We start from the raw sequence: 23,281 nt of genomic DNA on the forward strand, positions 1-23,281 counted from the left end.
ATGCACTTATTCTTCCTCCTGTGATGATGATGATGATGATGATGATGAGGATGCACCATGTTGATCGAGAGTTGATCGAGAGTCTGGTTGGACATACTGACACACAGAGATCCTCAGCAATATAAATGGACCCTACCCAGACCAGATTAGACTGATTATCGTCTGGATTCAGCCTGACTCTGATTCTGAGACAAGTCTCACCTACAAAGAGGACACCTGAAGACCTCTTTGAGAATCAGATCCTGACATAGACACTAAAACAAAGATCAAAACTCAAGCACATTTGACTGAGCTTGACTTGATCTGATGCAGAAGACGAGAGGAATGTAGCATGATGAAAAACTGGAAAGGTAAACCACTTCCTTCCAGTAACACCCAAACTGGTCTACCTACGCTAAGGGGCGTAGCAACACTGAAGACTAAATTCCTCATGTGTGAGTCAAAGAACCAAAGAACAGCAACAGAGCTGCAGTCCTGCACAAGAAAGAAAGAACAAGTCCTAGAAATTTAATTCTGTTCATCGTGCCTTTGAGGAGTCCTCACCCCAGTCTTCATCGGTGAGTACAGCTGGTGATTTACTGTGTTTGAACAGTAGCACGTTCAGCACAGGCAGCAGTTTGGACACTTTTCCTGTATTTCTTTGGGCTCACACTGAACATGTCAGTGAAGTATTCTATATCAAACTCACTCTGAATGACTTGCAGCAATGATTCTGCAGCAGAGATATCAAATCGTGCACTGACAGTGTCACAATGTTCAATTCTTGGTTTCAGAGTGTCAACATGTCGGCTGCCAGCTGTCTGCTGATCGAAGAGCAGCTCCTGTGCGGCATCTGTCTGGACGTGTTCACCGATCCAGTCACGTTACCGTGTGGACACAATTTCTGCAAAACCTGCATCATGCAGCACTGGGACAGTAGCATCCAGTGTCAGTGCCCCTCATGCAAAGAGCCTTTCTATAAAAGGCTTGATCTGCGAGTCAATTCCTTCATATCCGAGATGGCAGCGCAGTTCAGACAGTCCGCTGGAAGGAGCAGCTCACGACCCGCCAAACCAGGAGAGGTCCCCTGCGACATCTGCACTGAAACCAAAATGAAAGCTCTGAGGTCCTGCCTGGTGTGTCTGGCCTCCTACTGTGAGGCTCACCTGAAGCCACATCTGACGGCGTCCCGCCTGAAAAGACATCAGCTCACTGATCCCGTGGAGAACCTGGATGGCAGGATGTGTAAGATGCATGATAAACCTCTGGAGCTCTTCTGCAAGAATGATCAAACCTGCGTATGCATGCTATGCCCTGTTTTAGACCACAAGTCGCATGAAGTTATTCCCCTGAAAGAAGAATTTGAGAGAAAGAAGGCCAATCTCGGGAAGAGAGAGAGCGAAATCCATCGGCTGATCCAGGAGAGACGAGTGAAGATTCAGGATATCAAACACTCTCTGAAGTTCAGCAAAGATGCTGCAGACAGAGAGATGGCAGCTGGTGTTCAGGTCTTCAGTGCTTTGATACAGTTTTTGGAAAGAGCCCAGGCGGAGCTCATTGGGATGATAGAAGAGACGCAGAAAACGACAGAAAAACAGGCCAAAGGTTTCATCCAGGAGCTGGAGCAGGAAATCTCTGAGCTGGTGAGGAGACGGGCTGAGGTGGAGCAGCTCTCACGCTCAAAAGACCACCTCCACTTCCTCCAGAGCTTAGGGTCCCTGAGTGCTTCTGCACTCACCAAAGACTGGACGGACGTCAGCGTAAATCTGCCGTCGTACGAGGGGATTGTGAGGACGGCTTTGGATCAACTTGAGGAGACGCTTGGCAAAGACACGCAGAAGCTGCTGCGTAAGGCTGAGCTGCACAGGCTCAAAGAGTTTGCGGTGGACGTGACTCTGGATCCTGATACGGCGCATCCTGCTCTGGTCCTGTCCGATGATGGAAAACAAGTCCATCATGGTGTTGTGAAGAAGAATCTCTCAGAGAATCCTGAGAGATTTAATCCTAGTTGTTGTGTCTTATCGAAACAATGCTTCGCTAACGGGAGATTTTACTTTGAGGCTCAAGTTAAAGAGAAGACTCGATGGACTTTAGGAGTAGCCAAAGGGTCGATCAAGAGGAAGGGGATAATCCCACTGTGCCCAGAAAACGGCCACTGGACTGTGTGGTTGAAAAACGGTGATGAATACGCAGCTCTCGTTGGCTCTCCTCTACCTCTCTCTCCAAATCCAAAGCCGCAGAAGGTGGGAGTGTTTGTGGATTATGACGAGGGTCTGGTCTCCTTTTATGATGTGGATGCTGCAGCTCTTCTCTACTCCTTCACTGGCTGCTCCTTCACTGAAAAACTGTACCCGTTCTTCAGTCCTGGTCTTAATAATGACGGCAAGAACTCTGCCCCTCTGGTCATTTCTATCGTCAATCACACAGACTTTTTTTAAAAGGTGATTTTGTGTGATGTAGTTTTGTCATATCCCTAGCATTAACTTTGCCTTTTAAAATAGTGCTTTTAATCATGCATTCGTTTGGTCTGATTAAATTAGACTCAGTTCATTTGGGTGCATCCAAACACCGCAATCATAAGCTGGTGCAGACCAAAATAATCGCACTGGGACCCGTCAGGGGAAATGGTCTCGCTCCAGTCACAAAGGCACTCAGGAGCAATTTGTTTGTGGTGGGAACGTAATCCGACCTCGATCTGACCAAGACACAAGCCGTACTCTGCGAGTTTGAGCTAAAAGGTTCCCATAGCCAGGAATGAACGGAGGTCTGACCGAGAATGATCAACTGTGTTCTCGCTCCTGCCACAAACAGATTAACAGACGAGCTGAGGGAACATTTTTAAATTTTGTGATGCTTACTGACTCTTCCGCTGATTCAGACCAGCACAGATGAACTGAAGGTTTGAAACGGTCTTAAGACTGAGAGTTTTTAGACATTTTCACTTCAGCACATGTGGAACTAATAACATCAGTGATGCTCTGGGTACAACAGAGGCGCTCACAGACACACAGCCGTTAATAATTACACCTGTGGTTTTCCTGGTATTTGTACATCCTGCACTCTGATTAAGCCTCTTTTGCAGCAGACATTTGGCTCATCAAACTAGTCAACCCACTACTAACCCACTAAGGCATGAGAGTGTGACAGTGAGCCAGCGTGCACAGTACCGGGACCCTGAAGTTAAAGAAGGGTTAGCATTAGCGCTACAGTTAACCCTAACCCCAGTGTGACATGTGACAAAAGGCCTCACGACACTCTCACTGATGTGCATATCCGGCCTGTTTATGCTGTCGACTCACTGCTCACTCTATTGTTCTGCCTAAGCTGGTACTGCTGCATTGCTTGCAGCATCATCACTGCTCCTTGCACGCCAGCAAGTCTTCTTATGCTCTTTGATGAAAGCTATGAAGGAATTTGCAGCATGCATCCCACTGCTGCTGCTGCCAGCGTTCCTTAACTCCACTGTTTGCCTTCCATATTATTATATATTCTAGGTCATACTGTATGACGTCCTTGCTGCTGCGGTTGTTTCTCCAGTGAACAGGCTTCATGCAAGAACCAGTGGCGTGCACAGACTTTTTGAAGGGCAGGGGCGAAAAGGAAAAAAAGGGCACATATAGCGTGTCCTCGCCACTGAAGAGGTCACTTTAGCATGCATTTTGGCTCCCAGGGGGCACTCTAGAGCGCGTTTTGGCGTCCAGGAGGGCACTTTAGCATGCATTTTGGCTCCCAGGGGGCACTTTAGCACGCGTTTTGGCTCCCAGGGGGCACTTTAGTGCGCGTTTTGGCTCCCAGGGGGCACTTTAGCACGCGTTTTGGCTCCAAAGAGGGCACTTTAGCACACGTTTTGGCGCCCAGGGGGCACTTTAGAGTGCGTTTTGGCGTCCAAGAGGGCACTTAAGCGTGCATTTTGGCTCCCAGGGGGCACTTTAGCGCGTGTTTTGGCTCCCAAGAGGGCACTTTAGCACGCGTTTTGGAGTCCAAGAGGGCACTTTAGCGCGCGTTTTTCAAAAACTGGGCCACCCCCCCACCCCCCCTCTGTGCACGCCACTGGCAAGAACCTCTTATAGTTTTTTTCTGTGGGATTTTTGTGGTCGAAGTGGGATTCACTCAGCCCCCTTAACTGCACTAACGTGTGTTAACTTCTCTTTTCTACTAGATGTGTGACACCTGTTAATGAGGAGACGCTGCGAAGTCGTCCTGTTGGAAATCAGGAGACCAAAGGATGACAAACTTAGCAGAGGCATCAGCAAGCAACAAGCTCTCGCTGTGTCGTCTGCAGGCGCTGCACCCCGACAGAAATAATGAGGTGGTTTGACGTGAAGCCGGTCCTAAAAAAACATCTTGAAAAAGTAAAGTAGCAATAAAGGTAAAAATGACCTGGGTGGGAGGGAGTCACGGGGCTGTAGCACTCATGCAAGACAAAAGAATATGAGACGCTGATGTTACACTGTCAGTTACAGCCTGGATAAAAACCCTCAGGCAGCTTTTGGACTGAGATCATTTTTCTTGCACCTACTGAACAGCAGCCTTGACGTTGCTCTGCCAAAATATGCCAATAAAATAAAAACTGTAGCTCGCTGTAAAGAGGCGAGCCACGGTGATGATGATGATGATGATGACGATAAACAGAATGTTAGCTGTGCATTAACTTTATTTTTGTTAATATAACTTTAGTGGATTTTGCGGTCATATTTAAAGATCCCCTCCACATGTTTAAGACGTGTATAAAACGCTGTACTTTGTCTAACAATGTGTTTCTGATGTGGGTTTTCCACATATTAGTATATAAGTTCTATTATCTGGTTAAAAAGTTGAATACTGGACCAGGATTGGCTTCCAAACTATTGGTGATGTCACAGATCCTGCTCATAGGCCCGCCTCTTTCAAACTGGAGTTTCAGAGAGTTCAGAGAAAGTTAAAGCTCAAACGTTCAACTAAGAAGAAAAACATGTCTTTGAGAGGAGAAGACTTTAATCTGATGAAGACTTTAAAAGTCTGAAGTCAAATTGTGGTAAAATTCTAAATGCAAGAAAACTGATGAATGCAACAAATTGTCTTAGAGTGAATTAATCTTACACGCTAATGAATTTGTTTGTACGAGTGGTTCTTGGTGCCTGAGAGGAAGCAAATAGAAATAAATCTGTCCTCTCAGCAAGTCTTGCATGTAATTCATGTTTTAAACTAATAAACTAAAGACGACGAACCAACCGGGTCTTCACTGTTCAGCTCCTACACTCAAACATGAGGATGACACATTCGTCTTTGTGTGTTTTCATTGGGAACAGGATCAGTTTCTGGCCCCTCAGTGTGTTTGATTAGTCCCATGAGTTCATGGAGGACACGAAACAGTTCTACTGGTCATCACGATAACATCCAGGCTAAAAGCTTACTGAACCGAGTGCTCTCATAGTAAAACCTCACTGTTCTATTGAAGCTGGAGGTAAACGTACATTATGTTTGTGAAATGCAAAGACTGAAGCAGGCAGTCCAGAGATAAAATACAGTCAGAGGTGTCGTCTCCGTCACAGCTGGGGTTTCTCAGGCTGTCGCTAACTGAAAGCACTTCTCGCTTCTTTTGTTGGGTTTGTGTTTGACTGAACAGACGCAGGTTCAGCTCACCTGAACGTTGACACGGCAGTGACACTGAAAAAGGCAAGAAAAGTGCGAAGCGCTAACACGATTCCCGATGCTGCATCGAGATCCTCCATCAAAACTTTCCACTCGTACACCTTCATCACAGCAGAAAGACTGAACGCTGAAACACTAAATGCTCGTTTGTAGAGTGAGCGAAGTGAAGCGGCGTGTGGATTTTTTCCTCTGCGGCTCATTCACACCAGTGTTTGCTGTGGAGCTGCGTCTTCATGATAAAATGTGAACTGCCCCTCAGCACAGGCAGCCATGAGAGTCACATGGCCTTGTTTACTTTGATTGTCCTCTGGTGTCTGCTGCCATCTAGTGGCTGCTGGTTCAAACTGTGGTGAAGCACTCTGTGTGGACAAAAGCGTGCAGACACCTGAACAACAAAGCCACAGGTGATATTTCATCTCAAACACATGGACATTAATCTGCTCCTGCAGCCTCCACTCTTCTGGCTTCAGGCTTTCCACCAGTTGGTGGAACTGGGCAGCAGAGGATTTCTAAATATTGAAGTGCTGCAACTTAAACGGACAAAACACAAACAAATTAAGAAAACACCACTGTGCAAATATCACAGTGCCGATAACTGTACATCACAAACAGCGAGGCTGTTTTGTGCATGTGAACATCGTCAGTCGGTGATTCAGTTCATTCCAAAGGTGTGCATGTGGAGGCCATCACCTGGCCTCCACATGCACACCTGTTTCCAATCAGCTCCCTAACACACATACCGGCCACTTCCTCCTCTTGCCTGTCGTATCCCTTCGTCTGCCTGTTTGACTCTGTGTTAACAAGTCCTGTTTTGAATTACATTCGTTTTAATTAAATCTTCTGGGCCCTGATCTGTGTTACATCTCAGGCTTCACACCTTAATTGGAAACCAGGAAACCAAGCCATAAAAACAGCCCTAGACCTCTGCTTATGTTCAGCATTGTAGGAGCCAAATATGTGTGTTTTCTGTTATAATGTTTCTGTGTGTCATTCACTGATGTGAACATGGGGTGTCGCTGTAATGCCAGCCTATTTGGAATTACCTATAAAGATAGAAGGAAGTATGTTGACGTCAGGTGTTCAACCCGGAAGGGCAAACGGTTTTTGACCGCTGTGGCGCGGAGGGATTACGGGAAGTTGTATGTTTGGTTTTGGATATCTGTCACGAGCGGTGCATCAAAGCAATAAAGTATTGTCATGTTGAAACAAGCGCTGCCTGTGGATTATTAAAGAAGCAACTCAATCGCGGTATCTCAAAGCGAAGCGCGTCGACCAGGTCACACCGGGGAAGACATCTCAGGAGTTAGCATTGGGCTAACCCCTACAAGCATTTAATCACTTTCTTTCAATTAAAATGTATTGAACCTGAAAATTACCTGCTAGGCTACCTTTAGCTAATGTAGTTATTTATTTCTGTTGATTCAGTCAAATATAAGCTCATTAAAAAGACACAGGAAATGTGATCTTTAACATAAGAATACTGAAGAAACGTCTAAGGATGATATCTGCATTCATCTGAAGAATTAAAATCAATGTTGTCTTGTGTGATTATTCATTTTCTGTCTTTGATGTTTCAATTCTGTTTCTTTTAATCCTGTAGACTGCTCTGTGTTTGACAGCAAATCAATATGTATATATATATGTGTTCTTCAAAAGAAAAAGAAAAATGGTTGGACGGTTGCTCGCTGGCTGGCCTAGCAGTGGACTCCAGGCTGAAGACACTATCACAGAATTATCCAGGCAACCCACGTCCAAGCCCACCTGGACTGCCACACAGCAGCAGGGATGGCGGCATCCTGCTTCACAAACTGGTGGGTCTGTTCGCTTCAACCCCCCCTTTGCCATCCCTGTGCCACCTCTCTGGATCAGCCCTTCAAGCACCTCTCCTACCCTCTCTGTCCTCAGCCCACCATACCGCTCTATACACTGTCATCATCCACTCTAAACTGTTTCATCATTTCCTTAACACCATCCCATCTCACCCTGTATCCCACCATGAACCCTTCAAACCCCCTGATCTTCCCACGTCACCTCCCGTTAGCCCATTAAAGCCCCATCTTCCCTTTCAACGTCCTTGCTGGCCCCCATCAGCCCGTCATGTAAAGAGCACATCAAAAGGCTGGAGGTGAGGAAACACAGATCACATTAGAACAGAGGACAGTGAGACATGGAGGATATTCAGTCTCTGGAGTTTAATGTGAAAGGACACGAGTGCAGATTTTCCAATATAACACTTCCTGTCACAGTTTGTGTCTTCAGCTTCAATCATTGTCTTTTTTTTTTAACAATGGTGGTGTGTTCATGTGCGTGGGAGATCTGAAAACTTAACCCTGAGCTGCTGTTGTTTGGTTCCTCACATGGCTTCATCCTCAGTGAAGGGATGCCGTCTTGTGTTTTAATAATTGTACTGACACGGATGAGAAGTTGGAAGGAGTTATTGATTTGGAAGATGTCACGTCAGGACATTAACCTGACCCTGAAGTCCAGTGGAGGGTTCTGTTTACAAGACTGAAGTGCTTTACATAAACTTACACACAGCTTAAGGAAAATTAGCAAGTTCGTTACTACATTTTTTACAGACACACAGATGAGTGACAGCTAAAGTGTTCTTCTGACGTGACCATTTTAGCCCGAGGAGGGTTTGAAAACCTTCTTGATTTTCCGTACTTCATGTTGGTAATTCCCTCAGAAATGAGTTTGACCTCAACCCAGAGGCAAAAAGAATTAGTCTTCATTTTACAGCTGCAGCTTTGTGAAATACGAGGAGCAATCAAATCTGAGGGTTTTATTTCCCAATCCATGTAAAGAATTACCATCAGTAATTATTGTAAATTCTGATTGGATTAAAGCACAAGTAACACTGGCAATTAATGCAGCCAGTCTGTGATACAAAGTCTTTCGGATAAATCGTGTGAATTTATTTGCCAGTTGGTGAAGGAGTTAGCTAGCTTGCTGACAGGCAGAGCAACTTAAAGCTAAATGACAGCTGGCGAGCCAGACATTTAGCTGGAAGAGCGTTGGAGACAGATGCATGAGCAAGTTCCTGGCTGGTCTTAGCGATTAGCTCGCCAGCTACACAAGTTTGCCAGGAAGGCCAATTTTGCAGAGATTCATTGATGAAGTTCAATGTGTATTTTGTGCAGCAACAGGGGCTTACGAGGATTTTCCAAACTATTTTACTGTTTTAAAACCACCGTAATGTGTCGCCACCTCCTCGGGTTAACAGAGCTGTAGTCAGATGTGCTGAAGGCTGAGTATAGAAACTGCTTCTTTACTGCAATATGTCTCTGTTACATCAGTCTACTATAATACTGCATACATCTCATGACACAAAAAAGATACACTGATTCACAAAAAAATAAATGTTTGCAATATTTTCTACAATAGTAAGCTGGAAGAAAAGGCAGCACCTTCGATCCCAAATGAAAGCTTCCTGCAGCAAGCCACATCATCCCTCGGTCTCCTGCTTCCCCCGTCGCTTTCTTCAAAGGCAGCAATGTCGTAAAAAGAAAAGAAGAGCTCACGTATGGACCACTGAGTCCTCCTATTATAGTGCAGAGGTTTAAAGGTCAGGGGTCAGGGGTGGAGGGGTCCCTTCAGTAGCCCTTCATAGCGATGGACGCTCCTCCTGCGCTGTCTGCACGTTTGACCTGATAGATCATCAGGAGGGAGACCAGCAGGCCCAGCAGCTAGAGAGACAGGGTCAGGCGGTCAGTTAGAGAGACAGGTAGTCAGTTAGAAAGACAGGCAGTCAGTCAGAGAGACAGGCAGTCAGTTAGAAAGACAGGTGGTCAGTTAGAGAGACAGGCGGTCAGTTAGAGAGACAGGTAGTCAGTTAGAGAGACAGGTGGTCAGTTAGAGAGACAGGTGGTCAGTTAGAAAGACAGGTGGTCAGTTAGAGAGACAGGTGGTCAGTTAGAAAGACAGGTGGTCAGTTAGAAAGACAGGTAGTCAGTTAGAGAGACAGGCAGTCAGTTAGAAAGACAGGTGGTCAGTTAGAGAGACAGGTGGTCAGTTAGAGAGACAGGCAGTCAGTTAGAAAGACAGGTGGTCAGTTAGAGAGACAGGTGGTCAGTTAGAGAGACAGGTGGTCAGTTAGAAAGACAGGTGGTCAGTTAGAGAGACAGGTGGTCAGTTAGAAAGACAGGTAGTCAGTTAGAGAGACAGGCAGTCAGTTAGAGAGACAGGTAGTCAGTTAGAGAGACAGGCAGTCAGTTAGAGACAGGTAGTCAGTTAGAGAGACAGGTACAGGTACAGTAGACAAGCTCTAAGACACCTTGAATCCACACCAGGAGGGAAAGACGTTACGCAAGCAGCCATCTGTCCAATCCGCACAGCGTACAACTGCTGCTTTGGATTTAAATGCTGGCTGGGGGGTGGCAGCTGTTATAAAGATGTTTTTATTTCAGCCTATTGCCTCCATGTTGTTAGTTTAATAGCTGAATGAGTTGTTGCGCCTTCTGAGTGCCGCTAAAAGGATCAACTGTGTTCACCCAAAATATATCTGCAAAATGGGCCCTGCTGGTTCTGGAAGTGTTTTTCCCCATTTTAAATTTGAATGCTTCGACTGAGACGTTGCTTAACATAGAAGCAGAATATAGATAAAAAAAAAACTCCTGGATAAATTAAATATAGATTAGATCAAAGATTAAATTATATCAGCTTTGTATCTCATAAATCATGACTTTTCCACCAGTTTGGTATGGAGGATTACAGTTCTCCACAGGCCTGAACCCGGCCTGCACTGTCTGTGAGTCCTGACCCAAGTGAACCCATGGCTATACTTTTGTTTTACTTCAGCTAAAACTATTAGCTCACCAAGCTAAAGCAAAGCATTGGCTGCACAAGAAAAAGTTAAATTAGCACGAAACCAACCTGAGCCAGAAGCTTTCATGTGACATTTCATTCAAATTTGAGGCCAGCGTTTATGCTTAACGGCCAGCTGTGGCTAAAACCAACATTAGCCACGAGCTAAGCGTTCAGTCGTTCACTTGAAACATGACATCCAGCAGATCTGATTACAGTCAGCGAAGGGACAGAGCCCAAGCTTTGATCTCTGAAAGTCATAAAACTACCGGCATGCTCCATCATTGATGGGTGGGCACCTGCAAAGTACGCCTAAGGTTGGAGCCCAATTAAGTTGAGGCCTCAAAATACAAATTTAGACCTTGGACTTGACCTGAGACTGGCTTGTCTTGGGATTCCCTGACTCAGGACATCGTAGACCAGATTTAAGACCTACTTGTGACTTGCAAACATTTTGGCAATTTTTTCCAATATTCAAAGAAACATTCCCGTTTTTATGGGTTCATTTCCCCTCTGATGCATCACATGGCCATTGATCAAAATGGATCTTGAAAGATTGCCGGAGATTGTTCACACTGATAAACAACACAGTCACAGATCATGATAAAATACAACAACAACAAAGGAGAATAGCTGCGGAGCTTACTGCAGTGACGGCAAATCCAAAGAATAAGCCCATGGCGATCTGGAAGAAGAGGTTGAACCACACGAAGATGAACTCACTGCAGGTCTGCGGAGGAGAAGGTGGAGAAAGGGTCGTTATCTGGAAACATCACTTACTGGTACATTTGATGGTGTTTTGATGGTTGGTTGGTTGATTGAATACCTGTTTATAGATTTTTTCTGGGCCTTTGGTTCCCTGCAAGAAAACCAGAAACACATGGTCATCGCAATAAGAAAAGAAAAAACAGTCCACTGCTTCTTTCAAAAAACACAAAGTACTGTAATACTACGAATAATGGAAGATGAAAAAAGAAGCCAAATATATCCTAACTAAAGGTCTCAGGATGCTTCATACAAAGTGCTGGTCAGATTGGAAGCATTAAGTGTTTCAGGGATTTTAACTTTACGATGCAATATCTTTATCAGGGACACTTGTGCATATGGAGCTGGGGATGGTACCACCAAGCCTATAATTAATAGCCAATCCACATACAGTCGACGACTTGAGGTCCACAGTTTTTGGTACATTTAGTGATGAAAAGGTGACAACTGCTTCCACACATAACCACCATCCTTCACATTAGATGAGACTTTTACATTAAGGCACTAAATTTTACATAAACCAACCTGAGGTTTGGATTTGCATCCAGATCCACCAAGTCCTCCAAATGCTCCATATCCCTGTCCAGAGCACTCACATGACCAAGGGATTTCCTCCCCCCAGTCGGCGGCGTTCACCACTCCACAGCACTGGGCCTGCAACCACATGAGGATGTGAGTTTCAACAGCTGGAAATGGAACGTACATAGCTGCTATAGCAATGAAATCAAGTTAAAGAAAGAAGGGAGGACAGTGGTAGAGGAAAGAGAGGAACAGTGGTTGGATTTTACAGCATGTCCTCAAAAACACAATAAGGATGGTTGAACCCCACTCAAGGTTGGGACTGTTATGGTGACTGTAACGCAACCATCAATGCAAAACTCTGATGTACAAAAAAAAGTTTTTCTGAAAGCATTCATCTTAGAAGAACCCACACGAGGCAGGGCTTAGCCTAGCTTGACTACACTTATTAGAGTTAATAGTACAGGGGGGGAACATTACACTTTGTTGAAGCCCATCAAGCATCGCCCTCAGTCCCTCGTCCTCCATGAAGGGCTTTGACACCTCAGAGGAGGCGCTGTCAAAGCTGTCCCTCAGCTGCAACAAGAGAAACAACAACTTTAGTATTGAGGTCAATGGAGAGACAAAAAAACAGAGGAAATGTAAAGACTGGGAAAACATGAGATTCAAGACAGCGAGAGGAAAATTAGCATCGTGGTAGCTAACAATAGACAGAATTTGTTAGCATCAAGATAGAGACGTAGAGTGAAAAGAACTAGCATGAAGAGAGAGAGAAACAACGATAGCATCAAGAGAGACAGCACATTAGCATCGAAACAGATTCTGTGTCCAAAATTACCCCCTCAGTCACTCATTCACCATTTCTTCAATAATAAATTACTCCGCAGTGAGTAAACTTAGATTTCTGGAGTATATACACACAACTGAAGAGAGAAGGTTGTTAGCATCCGAACACAGAGTAAGAAATGGTAAGGTCAAGATGGACGAGAGAGAGTTAACATCAAGACAAACAAAAAAAAAAAAATGTTGGACAGAGAATGTTAGGTCGTCAGAGAAAGAACGTGAGCATTAGGATAGAAAGATGGGAGAGGGTAAACAACGGAAGCATCTACTTAAGTAAGATTAATCTTAAATATAATGAGATACTGACAAGAGAGAGTGTTAGCATCAGGAACAGAAAAACAGTGTTGGTCAACAGAGAGAGATATAATCAGGGCGGATTGAGAAAGAAAGCAATAAAGTCGCTATGGAAGAGAATAGCATCAAAAGAGAGAACTTTAGTATACTGATAGATACAGAGAGAACTGCTAACATCAAGATAAACTGTGAGAATTGTGTTAGCATCAAGATAAACTGAGTGAACTGTGTTAGCATCAAGATAAATTGAGTGAACTGTGTTATTGTAAAATAATCTGTGAGAACTGTGTTAGCATCAGGATTGCTAGCATCAAAGTAAAATGTGAGAACTGTGTTAGCATCAAGATAGCTAGCATCTAGGTAAACTGAGAGAACTGTTAGCATCGAGATAGTTAGCATCAAGATAAACTGAGAGAACTGTGTTAGCATCGAGATAGTTAGCATCAAGATGAACTGAGAACTGTGTTATTGTAAAATAATCTGAGAACTGTGTTAGCATCAAGATAGTTAGCATCAAGGTAAACTGAGAGAACAGTGTTAGCATCGACATATACTGAGAAAGAAGGGAAAAAAGGAAACAGGAGGTTTACATTGAGATAGAGAATTGTTAGCATCAAGATATATAGAGAACGTTAGCATTGAAAGAGAAAAATGTAAATATACAGAGATAAACTAAGTTATCGATGAGGAGAATGGGGCACTCATGTTATTGTAGTGTCACATGATTATAATATATGTTATGATATGATGATAATTTTCATGTTATTTAAATGTCAGGAGGTAAATTTAATGCTCTTGGTAGTAAAAGGGAGTGATTTTTGACACTAGAATTACCATCATAACACACAGAGAGAGAGAATAAATTAATTAAAAAAAACAGTGAATGCTAGCATCAGGAGAGAGCAAAAAAAACAAAAGCAAGCTAGATAAAACATCAGGGTCGACAGAAGGATTAGCATTAAGATAACAGAGTGAGAGCAAGCAATGTAGCCTCGAGAGTATAGACACAGGGACAACTTAGGCGTCCTGATTGATACAGAAACAGGACTGGCACAAAGATGGATGACAAAAGATGTTAGTGTCAAGGCAACAGAAGCAGACAATAATAAATAGTAAGTTAGAGTCAAGATACCATTACGCACTCCTGCTATCTTGATGCTAATGAGAGAGAGATAGTAATGGCAGCTTAGAGGAAAGACAGATATACAGAGAGAACTCGAGCAAACTGAAAGAGAGAATAGGGTTGAGATAGGAGACAGAAATTTGCATCAAAATAGACAGATAGGTAGCTAGAGAGATAGATAGATGACCTTGTTCCTTGTGACAACGACAATGATGCCAAAGATCAGCATGATGATCATTCCAACGCCCATGAAGCCTGCAAACTGTAAATGAAACAAGAGCAACATTCAAAGATATCATTTTGTGTTGTCGATTGAGGGCTTTAATGCCCGACGTGAACACCAAATCAACACCAACAAACAGTTTATTCTCATCAGTCCTTCCTGTGTTTGGAATGGGGTTCTGGTACATACTATTTTCAGGGCAAGGTCCTTCTCAGAGTAGCCTGCATAGATGCCCAAGCAGGAGATTCCGAGGACGCCGATGGCAAACACCCAAGACCACCCCAGACTCGGGCTCCCGACCGCCGACAGCTGCTCCGCCATGACAGGACGACGACACAACACAAACACCGAATTACTGCAAAGCTGTCATATCGAACGGTGGTAGCATAACTCCCCCCTTAAGCTGTTACTCCACCATCCATACATACCAGCTACACAGTATAATATTACATTAACTTGATAGGAATCTTTGGTACGAGACAGATTTTAAGATAAAGGGGGCACCAGTTTTTTTCAGATGTAATTTCCAGACAAAAACATTGTCTTTTGTACTGGCCAATACTTTACAAAACACCATATGGGTTTCAAGTTTAACTGCTGCATCCCACAAAATGGACGCTGGAATGCAGGAAATCTAGAACCTGATGATTTGTTGGAAAACGCTCAACAGAAATGGAAAGTACATTTGATTAGTTAAAACAATGAGCTGAAAGACGGCACTCCGTAAGAGAGATGTTTTTTCTGCGCTGTCACTTGGCCCACAGTATTTCCCATCTGATAACTTTGTCGGAAACCTTCCTGTTTTTCTGTTGCACAGAAAGTCGTGCGAGAATGGAAAAACTCCCCCTGAGCTGCATCTGGTCTGCATTAAGAAGAGAAATCAAAGCCTCCACTACATCATGGCTGCTTGACTGCCTCTTTGTAAACACTCACAGCCCCTCACCTCAACGTGTTTCAACATTTCTAAACAGGTATGCTGCACTTTCACATGTGTGCGGTACGGGATTGGACCGATGACTCACCTGGCTAACGCTCAGCTTTGAGTTTTACTGATGCAAACCAGCTGCTTTTGTTTAAATTCAAAGCCTCGAATGCTCTGAGAATATTAACTGCCGTAACCCAGAATGAACCTACGCTGTATTTATTCTGCTGGCTGTAAGTGGTTGTGCAAAGTACATAAATCCCCAAAGATTCAAACGTTTTCAGAGCGATTTCTTTTTTGAGTAATCCACACAAACCCTGGAAACCAACTCCACTTTCCCCAAACTAACACTTGATTGATTTAATTGTTCACATATGACTCTGAATATCCTTGTGTTACCCCGTGAGTCACGTTACAGTAAATCTGAAGCTCGTCCTGCCAACGACGTCCCGTAAAGGGAAGCTGTAAATGCACGTTTGGCAGCGACCACTGACCCAACAAAGATAATGAACATGGAGGGAGTTCGTCTGGCGCACGCACGCTTTCATGGTTTCGTCCCCTGGCAGATGAAAAACTCCACTTCTGCTTTCGCTTCTGTCGACAGCAGTCGCGGTTTGTTCCAACTCTTAACACGGCCTGTGTTTATGTTTTCCTGGCAAGTGACAGAAGTGTCGGTACTCCGGTTCCACGCTTTATATCAAGCTAAGCTAATTTAGCTGCGTATTTACTGTATAGACGTGAGAGCATCGACTTTTCTCTAACGCTCATGAAGAACCAGAGGACAGGATTGAACCATCGTCTCCTGTTTGAGGATAATTCAGCATTTTCACAGTTTTGGGTTTGGTCAGTTATGACGTTCTAGATTAGATTTGGAGCTAAAACTGGAAGCGATTACACCAGAAACGCTGATAATAATCCCTCGATGTACAAAAAGCTGTGTACTACGACAGGTTTGGTCGGCAGAGGTAATAATAATTTTACTGTTCTCCCTCATTTTCTCTTACAGTAAAGTTTGGCTAATCCAGGTTTTGTTCACAACCTGGCTGATCGACTCACTGCTAGCTTCTGTTATCCTGTCGCGCTTTTAGCAACTGGAAATTAATTCAGTTAAAATCCAGTTAGTAAAAGCAAAAAAATGCTTTTCACTATGACGGTGATCATGGCTGGATGGTGTTTGCTCGCCATTGTTTGGCCACAACACTCAGTTTAGCACGTTGCTACCAAGCTGCCAAAAGCAACAGGTCGGTGTAAATGTTTTCGGTCCTTATTTTACTGAGGTTACTGCGATGACGTTCAAAAATGCAGATATTACTCTTTAAAAGCTGCAGCACACTCATGTTCTTAACACCTCTGAGGTTATCGTGACATGATGTGCAACCAGAACATGCAGGTGTTGTTGGTGTTGTTTACCTGGTGGCTGTAGGCGCTGGACTTCACCGCCCCGTAAATCAGCAGACATCCCAGAATCTGATGGCACATCACAGGAGTTAGTTTGCGCTTTAACAAAATGAAAGCTCACCGTATGGAGGCTGAAGTGTGCCACCAAAATATTGTCTCTTATAAAAGAAAAAAGTAAACTAAAGAGTGGACAAAAAGAACAAATAACCGACAAAAAAACAGAAGACATATTAATAAACTAAATATTAAAATAATAATAATACATATTGCTCGACCCTCTAATGTCTCCATTTGCACTGACTCAGGTTGTTGCATGTCTGTATTATAAATGTGTCCTGAAGTTTCCAACAATATTAAATGAATCCGATTTAATTTTTATAAAAGATGCACGAGACTTCAGATGTTTCCTTTTGTTAACATGGTTAAATAATGCATCTTACACCGGGTTTGAATATTTCACTCAGTGTGAACACACAGCCTGAAGTAACAGCTGAACGAGCTGATCCTGAATGTAAACGACTAACTTAAATTAATTGTTTTTCACTTTCAGTTTCACATGATGGAAAAAGTTTGGGAATCACAAATTCTAAAATACTTTAAAGTTGAAGGAGGAAATCTAGACTTTAAATCATGAATTTTACATTTTATGTCTTTAAAGGGTTAAAAATGTTTCTGTAAATAATTAATGAACACATTTGATGATCATTCCTTTTTCACAGCGTCACAGTTAATCAGCAGCTGGATCTTCTCTAGCTTCAGTCATGTGACGTATTTCCCATCGAAGCCAACTGAATTATAAAAAAGGATTTTTTTCCAGCTGAAATCCAAACATTCACGTATTCCTGTGATCCTGAACTCAACATGAGTCAGCAAAAATAGATTTACATTTTACAGGAAGACAAAAGTGATTTTTATATTAATAATACATATATTTGAACACATATTTAGTCTGTAATAAGAGAAACATGTCAACAGCTAAAATAGATTTTCCTCTTCAGAGTCCAGAGATTAGTCTGCACCGAAGCTGTGAGTACATTTTCACAACATGAAAAGTACAGTTATGTAATATCTGCTCCTCCAGGCATTGTGTTTGCAGCAGTGCATGCTGGGGGTTTGAGTTCATCTCTCTGTCATTTCTGCACATGGTCACTAGAGGGAGACACAGCTCTAAAAACTGAACACCAGCTTTTCTCCGTCATGCCTGATGATTGACAGCCGCTGCAAACACTCACACCAGCGTCTCAGCCTGGAAACACTTAAACGTTAGCAACACGACACGATGCTGTGCTGTTTGCATTTAACCTGAACTGTTTTAATCTGCACAATCAAATGCAATTATTCAACAAAAGCACTAAACAACTGGAAGTAAAAATAAGAAAAATAAGAAAAATAACTCAAAGCAGGAAGTCAAGACATTTAAAAAATGATTTTAGTGTCATTTACTTTTTAATTTTGTGAACCACATTTAATCTTAATGTTGCACAAATCCCCCTTTTTTTTTCTTATTTTCTTTGCATGAAAAGTGCACAATGTCCCTGAAATGGGAGCAGCCTCTCCAGACTCCACCCTCTTTAAATTGCCTCCTTTTTTCCCTCCTCTGCAGCAGAAAGGAATGAAATCTCATTATGGAGGGGAAGGGGGCTGGTGGGTTTTCTGAAACGTGAAACCATTCTGTGATGCAGAGATTCATCATCCGTCTCCCTGTTACGGGAAGTGACCGTTTACTGAACATGACCAAAAAAAACCCCAAAAACCTGGACCTGCTTTTTGTCCTGGAAGCACGACTGAAGCACGACTGAAGCTCACACCTTCCTCTTATGTTACATCACTTCACTTTAAATTTAATCAAACATGTTTTTTTGTGTTATTTTTGATATCTGTTCTTATTTTTTGGACTTTATTGGTCTAAAGTTAATAAAGTGTTTTGAAGAATCTACTTGCTCTCTTGTATGTAAATCTAGATCTTTAATGTTCTTTTGAGCAGACGCCACTTTTCGTTTTTTCCACATGCTTTTCAGTTTCCTAAAGGCTGAAAATCAAACAATTACTCTTTTTTTTATTTTTTCTTTCCACCTTAATTACAACTAACTGCAACTTCTTTTTCTTTTTTCTTCCACTTTTCATCTTTTTTATCTTAAACACAAACTAAACAAACTAAACTAATGAAAAAAACGCAGAAAAGCAAAAAAAAAACAAAAATTGAAAATTAATAAATGATTAAAAAAGTGTTTTTACTCACTGCGAACAGCACGTTGAAGAAAATAAAGAGGCATTTGAGGCATCCGTTAATTTTTCCCATCTTCAGTTTTTGGAAAGTGGCTCTCGGAGATGAAGGAGTCGAACCGTGTGCATGTAACAGAGCGTGTTTGATGCTGTGCAGCTGTGCGTGCTGTGATAAAGTGGCTGCAGAGTGAACGTGAGCGAGGCTCAACACAGAGCTACGACACACAGAGCTGATCTGCAGCCAGACCCTGGATCAGCCTCAGACCCCACGGGACACACAAACAAAATGCAACCTTTGCAGAGCGCTCGTTTCCGTTCCGTCTTATTTCAGAGACCTGTCCGAACAGAACCTGTTGCACAATGAGAGGTCTGAAAGCCAGAAGTTTCAAACTTTATGTTGACAGGAAGTTTACAAGTTACTTCAAAAGATAAGGCTGCAGATTTATTTATATATTTAGGTGATCATGTGTGCATTTTTATTTTATTTTTTGTTAATAAATCCCATGAAAAAGCCGCAACAAACGATGTCTGAGTCTGATTTTCTGCTTCCTACTGAAAACAGAAACCTTTAGAAACAAATAAACGCTTTTGTCTGCGAAAGGTTTCATTAAATTCCCCTCGTGGTGGTGAAGCAACATGTCAGCCAGTGCAGCAGGAGGCTGCAGATATATTCGTGTAAATCCTGTTTGTTAATGTTCAGGAAAGCTCGTGGTCATGGTCGACAGACACCAGATGAGATGTGAACCGCAGCTTTAGGTGTGAAAGTCGCACATTTTCTTAACCCGACAACATCCCTCTGCTTCACACGATCACACAAAGGAAACGTGAACGAGGCTGCTTTTAAGGTGTTTTTAACGCTGCTGCTTTCAGAGACGAGCTGAAACTTTCCAGGTTTCAGCACCGTCGTCACAAGAATAAACCCAAAGGGAACGAAGAAGAAACTTTTTGACCCGCTCGTCCCCCCCGGTCCTGCCTCTCAGAGGATTTGGGGGTACCAACGTTATGCAACTGAAGCTTGGCCGAGCGTCAGCAGTCATTATTGACCACAAGGCGTTCGTGACAGGGAGATGTAAACACAGTTTGCTTCTCAGAAAGCATGACTGAGGCCGCTGTTGTTCTCGGGACGTCGTGGAAAAAGCTCTGCTGTGTGTAAAATCCTGGCATCCAGAAAACAAAGAAAAACAGAAACAGCTGAGCTGGACCGTTTTTCATTCATCAACCGGTTTGTGTGGTCGCTGTTGCTCAATCACACTTGATCATTTTGCTTTAAAGCTTCGGAAAAAGCCAGTAAGTGGACCTTGAGTCCAGGGTTCTTCTGCAGAGCTGTCAAATCAATCCAGCTGTGTGCAAACTGAAATTGAAATTGATGTGCGTGTTGTAATCTAACAGCAAACAGCAAACAGCACATGAAAATGAGATTTCACTGACGTACATCCCAAACATCCTGGTTAGTAAAACAGCGGTGAAACAAGCGAAAACTTTGCCTCATTAACAGGAATTAATTTGAGTCATTTTTCATACAGGAAACCAGCGTTTGCTGCATGTGGGAGTGAGCGTCATTAACGACCTGAAGCCGAGAGAAAGCAGCCGCAGGAGTGATGGGAAAAGATTTCTCGAGATCATCGACCTTCCTCCACAGTTTCTGTTTTGTTTAAGGCGCAGCAGCTCCGTCCACACTCAACCCCCAAGCAGATAATTCAGTTTTCAGTTTGCATTCAGCGCATACATTTTACATTCTAGCATATCCTCAGCTGTTCTTGTCATATTTTGTTGTTTTAGTATATTTTTATTGCATTTACGCATATTTTTCCTGCATGTTAGTTTATTTTATTCTATTATCTTCCATTTATTTTTGTATCTTTTTTTCTTGTTTCTAACACGGGGGTTGCATTGCAGATTTTGTTGACATGTCCATGCTCAATGACAACAAAGGCAATCTTGAATCTTGAATAAGAAAGAGGCACGATGTAAAGAATAAAGGCAAAATTATTCGTTTGCTAAGAGAGGATTTTTATTTCTAATTATTTCTTCAAGAAAAATATCCTGATAATCAGCTTCCAGTTTAGAAATTTATAACTTTTCAAGCTGCAGTGACAAAAACATCCTGAGAACTTTTCTTTATTGCTTTTTCATTAAATTAAGACTGGGGTCATGGGGGTGGGGTCACGGGGGTGGGGTCATGGGGCTGGGGTGGGTTTGGTTCTGTTCCAGGAGTCACTTTTTTTTCTAATCAGTTTTCTTTTCATTGACAAAAACAAACATGTGCAGAACAAATGTGAGGAGGAGATGGAGCAGCTTAAAGGAAAAACTTTATGATTTTTCACAGGAGAAACGAACGAACCATGAAAACAAAGACAAAACAAAAAAAATCCAAACAAAAAGGGACCAAAAAAAGACCGACGGTGGAGAGGGACTCGGTCCAGACCAGGATCCGTCACTCCAATTAAGGAGCTCACAGAGTCCTGCTGCTGCCTCTGGAGGAGGGTCTCTTTGTCCTCTCTAACTGCTCTAGATCTATGAAGTGTTTACCATAGGTCTGATGGAGGAGACCACACCCCTCACATCCACCCCCTGTGTGTGTGTGTGTGTGTGTGTGTGAGAGAGAGAGAGAGAGAGAGAGAGAGAGAGAGAGAGACACTGGCTCCATCCTTCCTTCTGACCTCTCAGACAAACAATGTGGAGGTCGAAGAAAAAACGAGAAAAGAAAACAATCTGCTGCTTGTGCCCCTGCGACGGCCCCCGGGGGCCCGAGGGGGGGACAACATGGCTGGCTTTAAAAGCATCCAGTGTTAAAGACATGCAGCTCTGCGGGCTGCTTTACGAACCAGCACTCAGCCTCTCAGACCAAGTCTGAGCATGAACGTCTGCTTCGAAGACCAAAACAGGAGGAAGGGGGGAAAAAAACGCCGTCACGCCCCCCGAACGTTCAAGGTGTCACTGAGCGAATACAGATGTTGATGAGAAGAAAGCGGCCAATCAAAGCTGCGCAAAGAAACGGTTGCCTTTTTTCAAAGCCAGGCAGAAAAGATGCCAGACAGCCGCAGACCTGACACCAAACCATGAAGGTGAAGTTGGGCTGAAAGACGAAGTTTGTCCAGTTTACATAAAAGAAACGTTTAAGAACAACACAAAGAGCTTTTGTTTGGTTTTCACTGATTATCCACGGAGTCAGAAGACGTCGCCGAGACAACGTGAGGTCTCATCGTGTGATCACTCGTCTCCTCTTACGACTGAAATATGTGTTTTCAGCCTCTGCTGCGCTGACTTTCACCAAAAACCATCTTTCCCTAAAGTTTCACAAGTCTGTATCTGAATCTGCTTTCAGGATTCAAGATTCAAGAATCCTTTATTGTCACTGAGCATGTCAGCAACCCCTGTGTGGATAATGAGAAAGATAATAAAATAAAGTAAAGATAAGGGAATAAAATAAACTAACATGCAGTAAAAATATGCGTAAATGCAATAAAAAAGATAATTAACCACAAATAAAATATACTAAGACAGTAAAATATGCTGGAAATACACTAAAGTGTGTAAACTGAGATTCAGTTGACAGTTAGGTGAGCGTGTGTGTGCTTAAATGCACGATCACCTTTATGCAAATGAGCCAGATGAGGATGAGAGGCGAAGCGTCAAACCAGTCCAGTCCCGTCAAATGTCTTCAGAGACGTATTTTTCTTCTTGAAGCTTGACTGGAATCTTTTAATGATGTCGCCTCATGACCGTTCTTCTTCTGCGGTGTTTTGACGGTAGCTAACTGCACGTAGCACCGCTGACTGTTTATCTCAGTGAACTAACACGAGTGGATAAAGTCGTATTGTTATTGTCAGAAAAAGATGGGCTACATGTTGTTGTTGTCTGGTTTCTAGTGTCCACACATACAGAGTTTATGTGTTTGAGTGCTCCAGGGACGCAGTACGAGAACCAGGACCGAGCTGAAGCAGCTGACCTGAATAACTTCAAACCTGTTGAAACACAAACATCTCATTCTCACACTCCTGTTTTACTCCCCGTGTCTCTTTAATTTGGGAGAATCCTGTTTGAAGCAGTCAGAGAGTGAGAGAGGTGTCAATCAAACGCAGTTTGTAGACGCCCACACAGTCCTGGGGGGAGCTCAATACCAGCTGTATGTGTTCACCGCGGCTGCACAGAACAAACACACACACAAACTCAATCAATAGCCGTGATCGGCATCCTCTTCCTCTCCTGAGGTTCAGTGCTGATGCAGATCAGGCTCACTTGGCAGTAAACCGGGTCTATCAGCTGTCTCACCGCTGGGGGCCCGTCCTCGTCCTCATCAAGCTGATTCACTTTCCTGCAGAAAGGTGTGTGACCTCCTGCTGGATGACTGCATTTACTTTTTTTTCTGTTGTCTGACTTGATAACATGGCGGAGAGACAGAACGTGAACTTCTTCCTCCATATCGTATTAAAACTGTTAGGCGTTAAAATCATCCTTCACAGGTCGTATTTACAATGATCAGCTTATCGGCCTGTGATAGACCCCTCCCTCACCACGCCGTGGGAGGAGTTAGAGCCGTGGTTCCTTCAGGAGC

General features: G+C 43.2%; 2 protein-coding genes across 3 annotated transcripts; one reads left to right on the plus strand and one right to left on the minus strand.

Annotated features, from left to right (window-relative positions):
* The first annotated feature begins 458 nt into the window (after positions 1-458).
* Positions 459-6,179, plus strand: LOC121625518 (E3 ubiquitin-protein ligase TRIM39-like). Of its 2 annotated transcripts, none has more exons than XM_041963626.1 (4): positions 459-557; positions 774-2,420; positions 4,139-4,348; positions 5,585-6,179. In XM_041963626.1, exon 2 carries the CDS (start codon positions 783-785, stop codon positions 2,415-2,417), a length of 1,635 nt encoding a protein of 544 aa, XP_041819560.1. In that variant the 5' UTR covers positions 459-557; positions 774-782; the 3' UTR covers positions 2,418-2,420; positions 4,139-4,348; positions 5,585-6,179. The 2 variants fall into 2 exon arrangements, with proteins under 2 accessions (XP_041819560.1, XP_041819561.1); XM_041963627.1 differs by having other exon boundaries at positions 774-2,222.
* Positions 6,180-7,787: 1,608 nt separating this feature from the next.
* On the minus strand, positions 7,788-18,950 carry LOC121625681 (tetraspanin-8-like). The gene is made up of 9 exons (XM_041963877.1): positions 18,743-18,950; positions 16,516-16,572; positions 14,373-14,492; positions 14,148-14,222; positions 12,181-12,276; positions 11,707-11,835; positions 11,243-11,275; positions 11,063-11,146; positions 7,788-9,299 (listed from the first exon to the last, which is right to left on the minus strand). Exons 1-9 carry the CDS (start codon positions 18,800-18,802, stop codon positions 9,207-9,209), a joined length of 747 nt encoding a protein of 248 aa, XP_041819811.1. The 5' UTR covers positions 18,803-18,950; the 3' UTR covers positions 7,788-9,206.
* Between the last annotated feature and the right edge of the window lie 4,331 nt (positions 18,951-23,281).

Source organism: Chelmon rostratus, chromosome 22 (genome assembly GCF_017976325.1).
Source record: "Chelmon rostratus isolate fCheRos1 chromosome 22, fCheRos1.pri, whole genome shotgun sequence".
Lineage (NCBI taxonomy): Eukaryota > Metazoa > Chordata > Actinopteri > Chaetodontiformes > Chaetodontidae > Chelmon > Chelmon rostratus.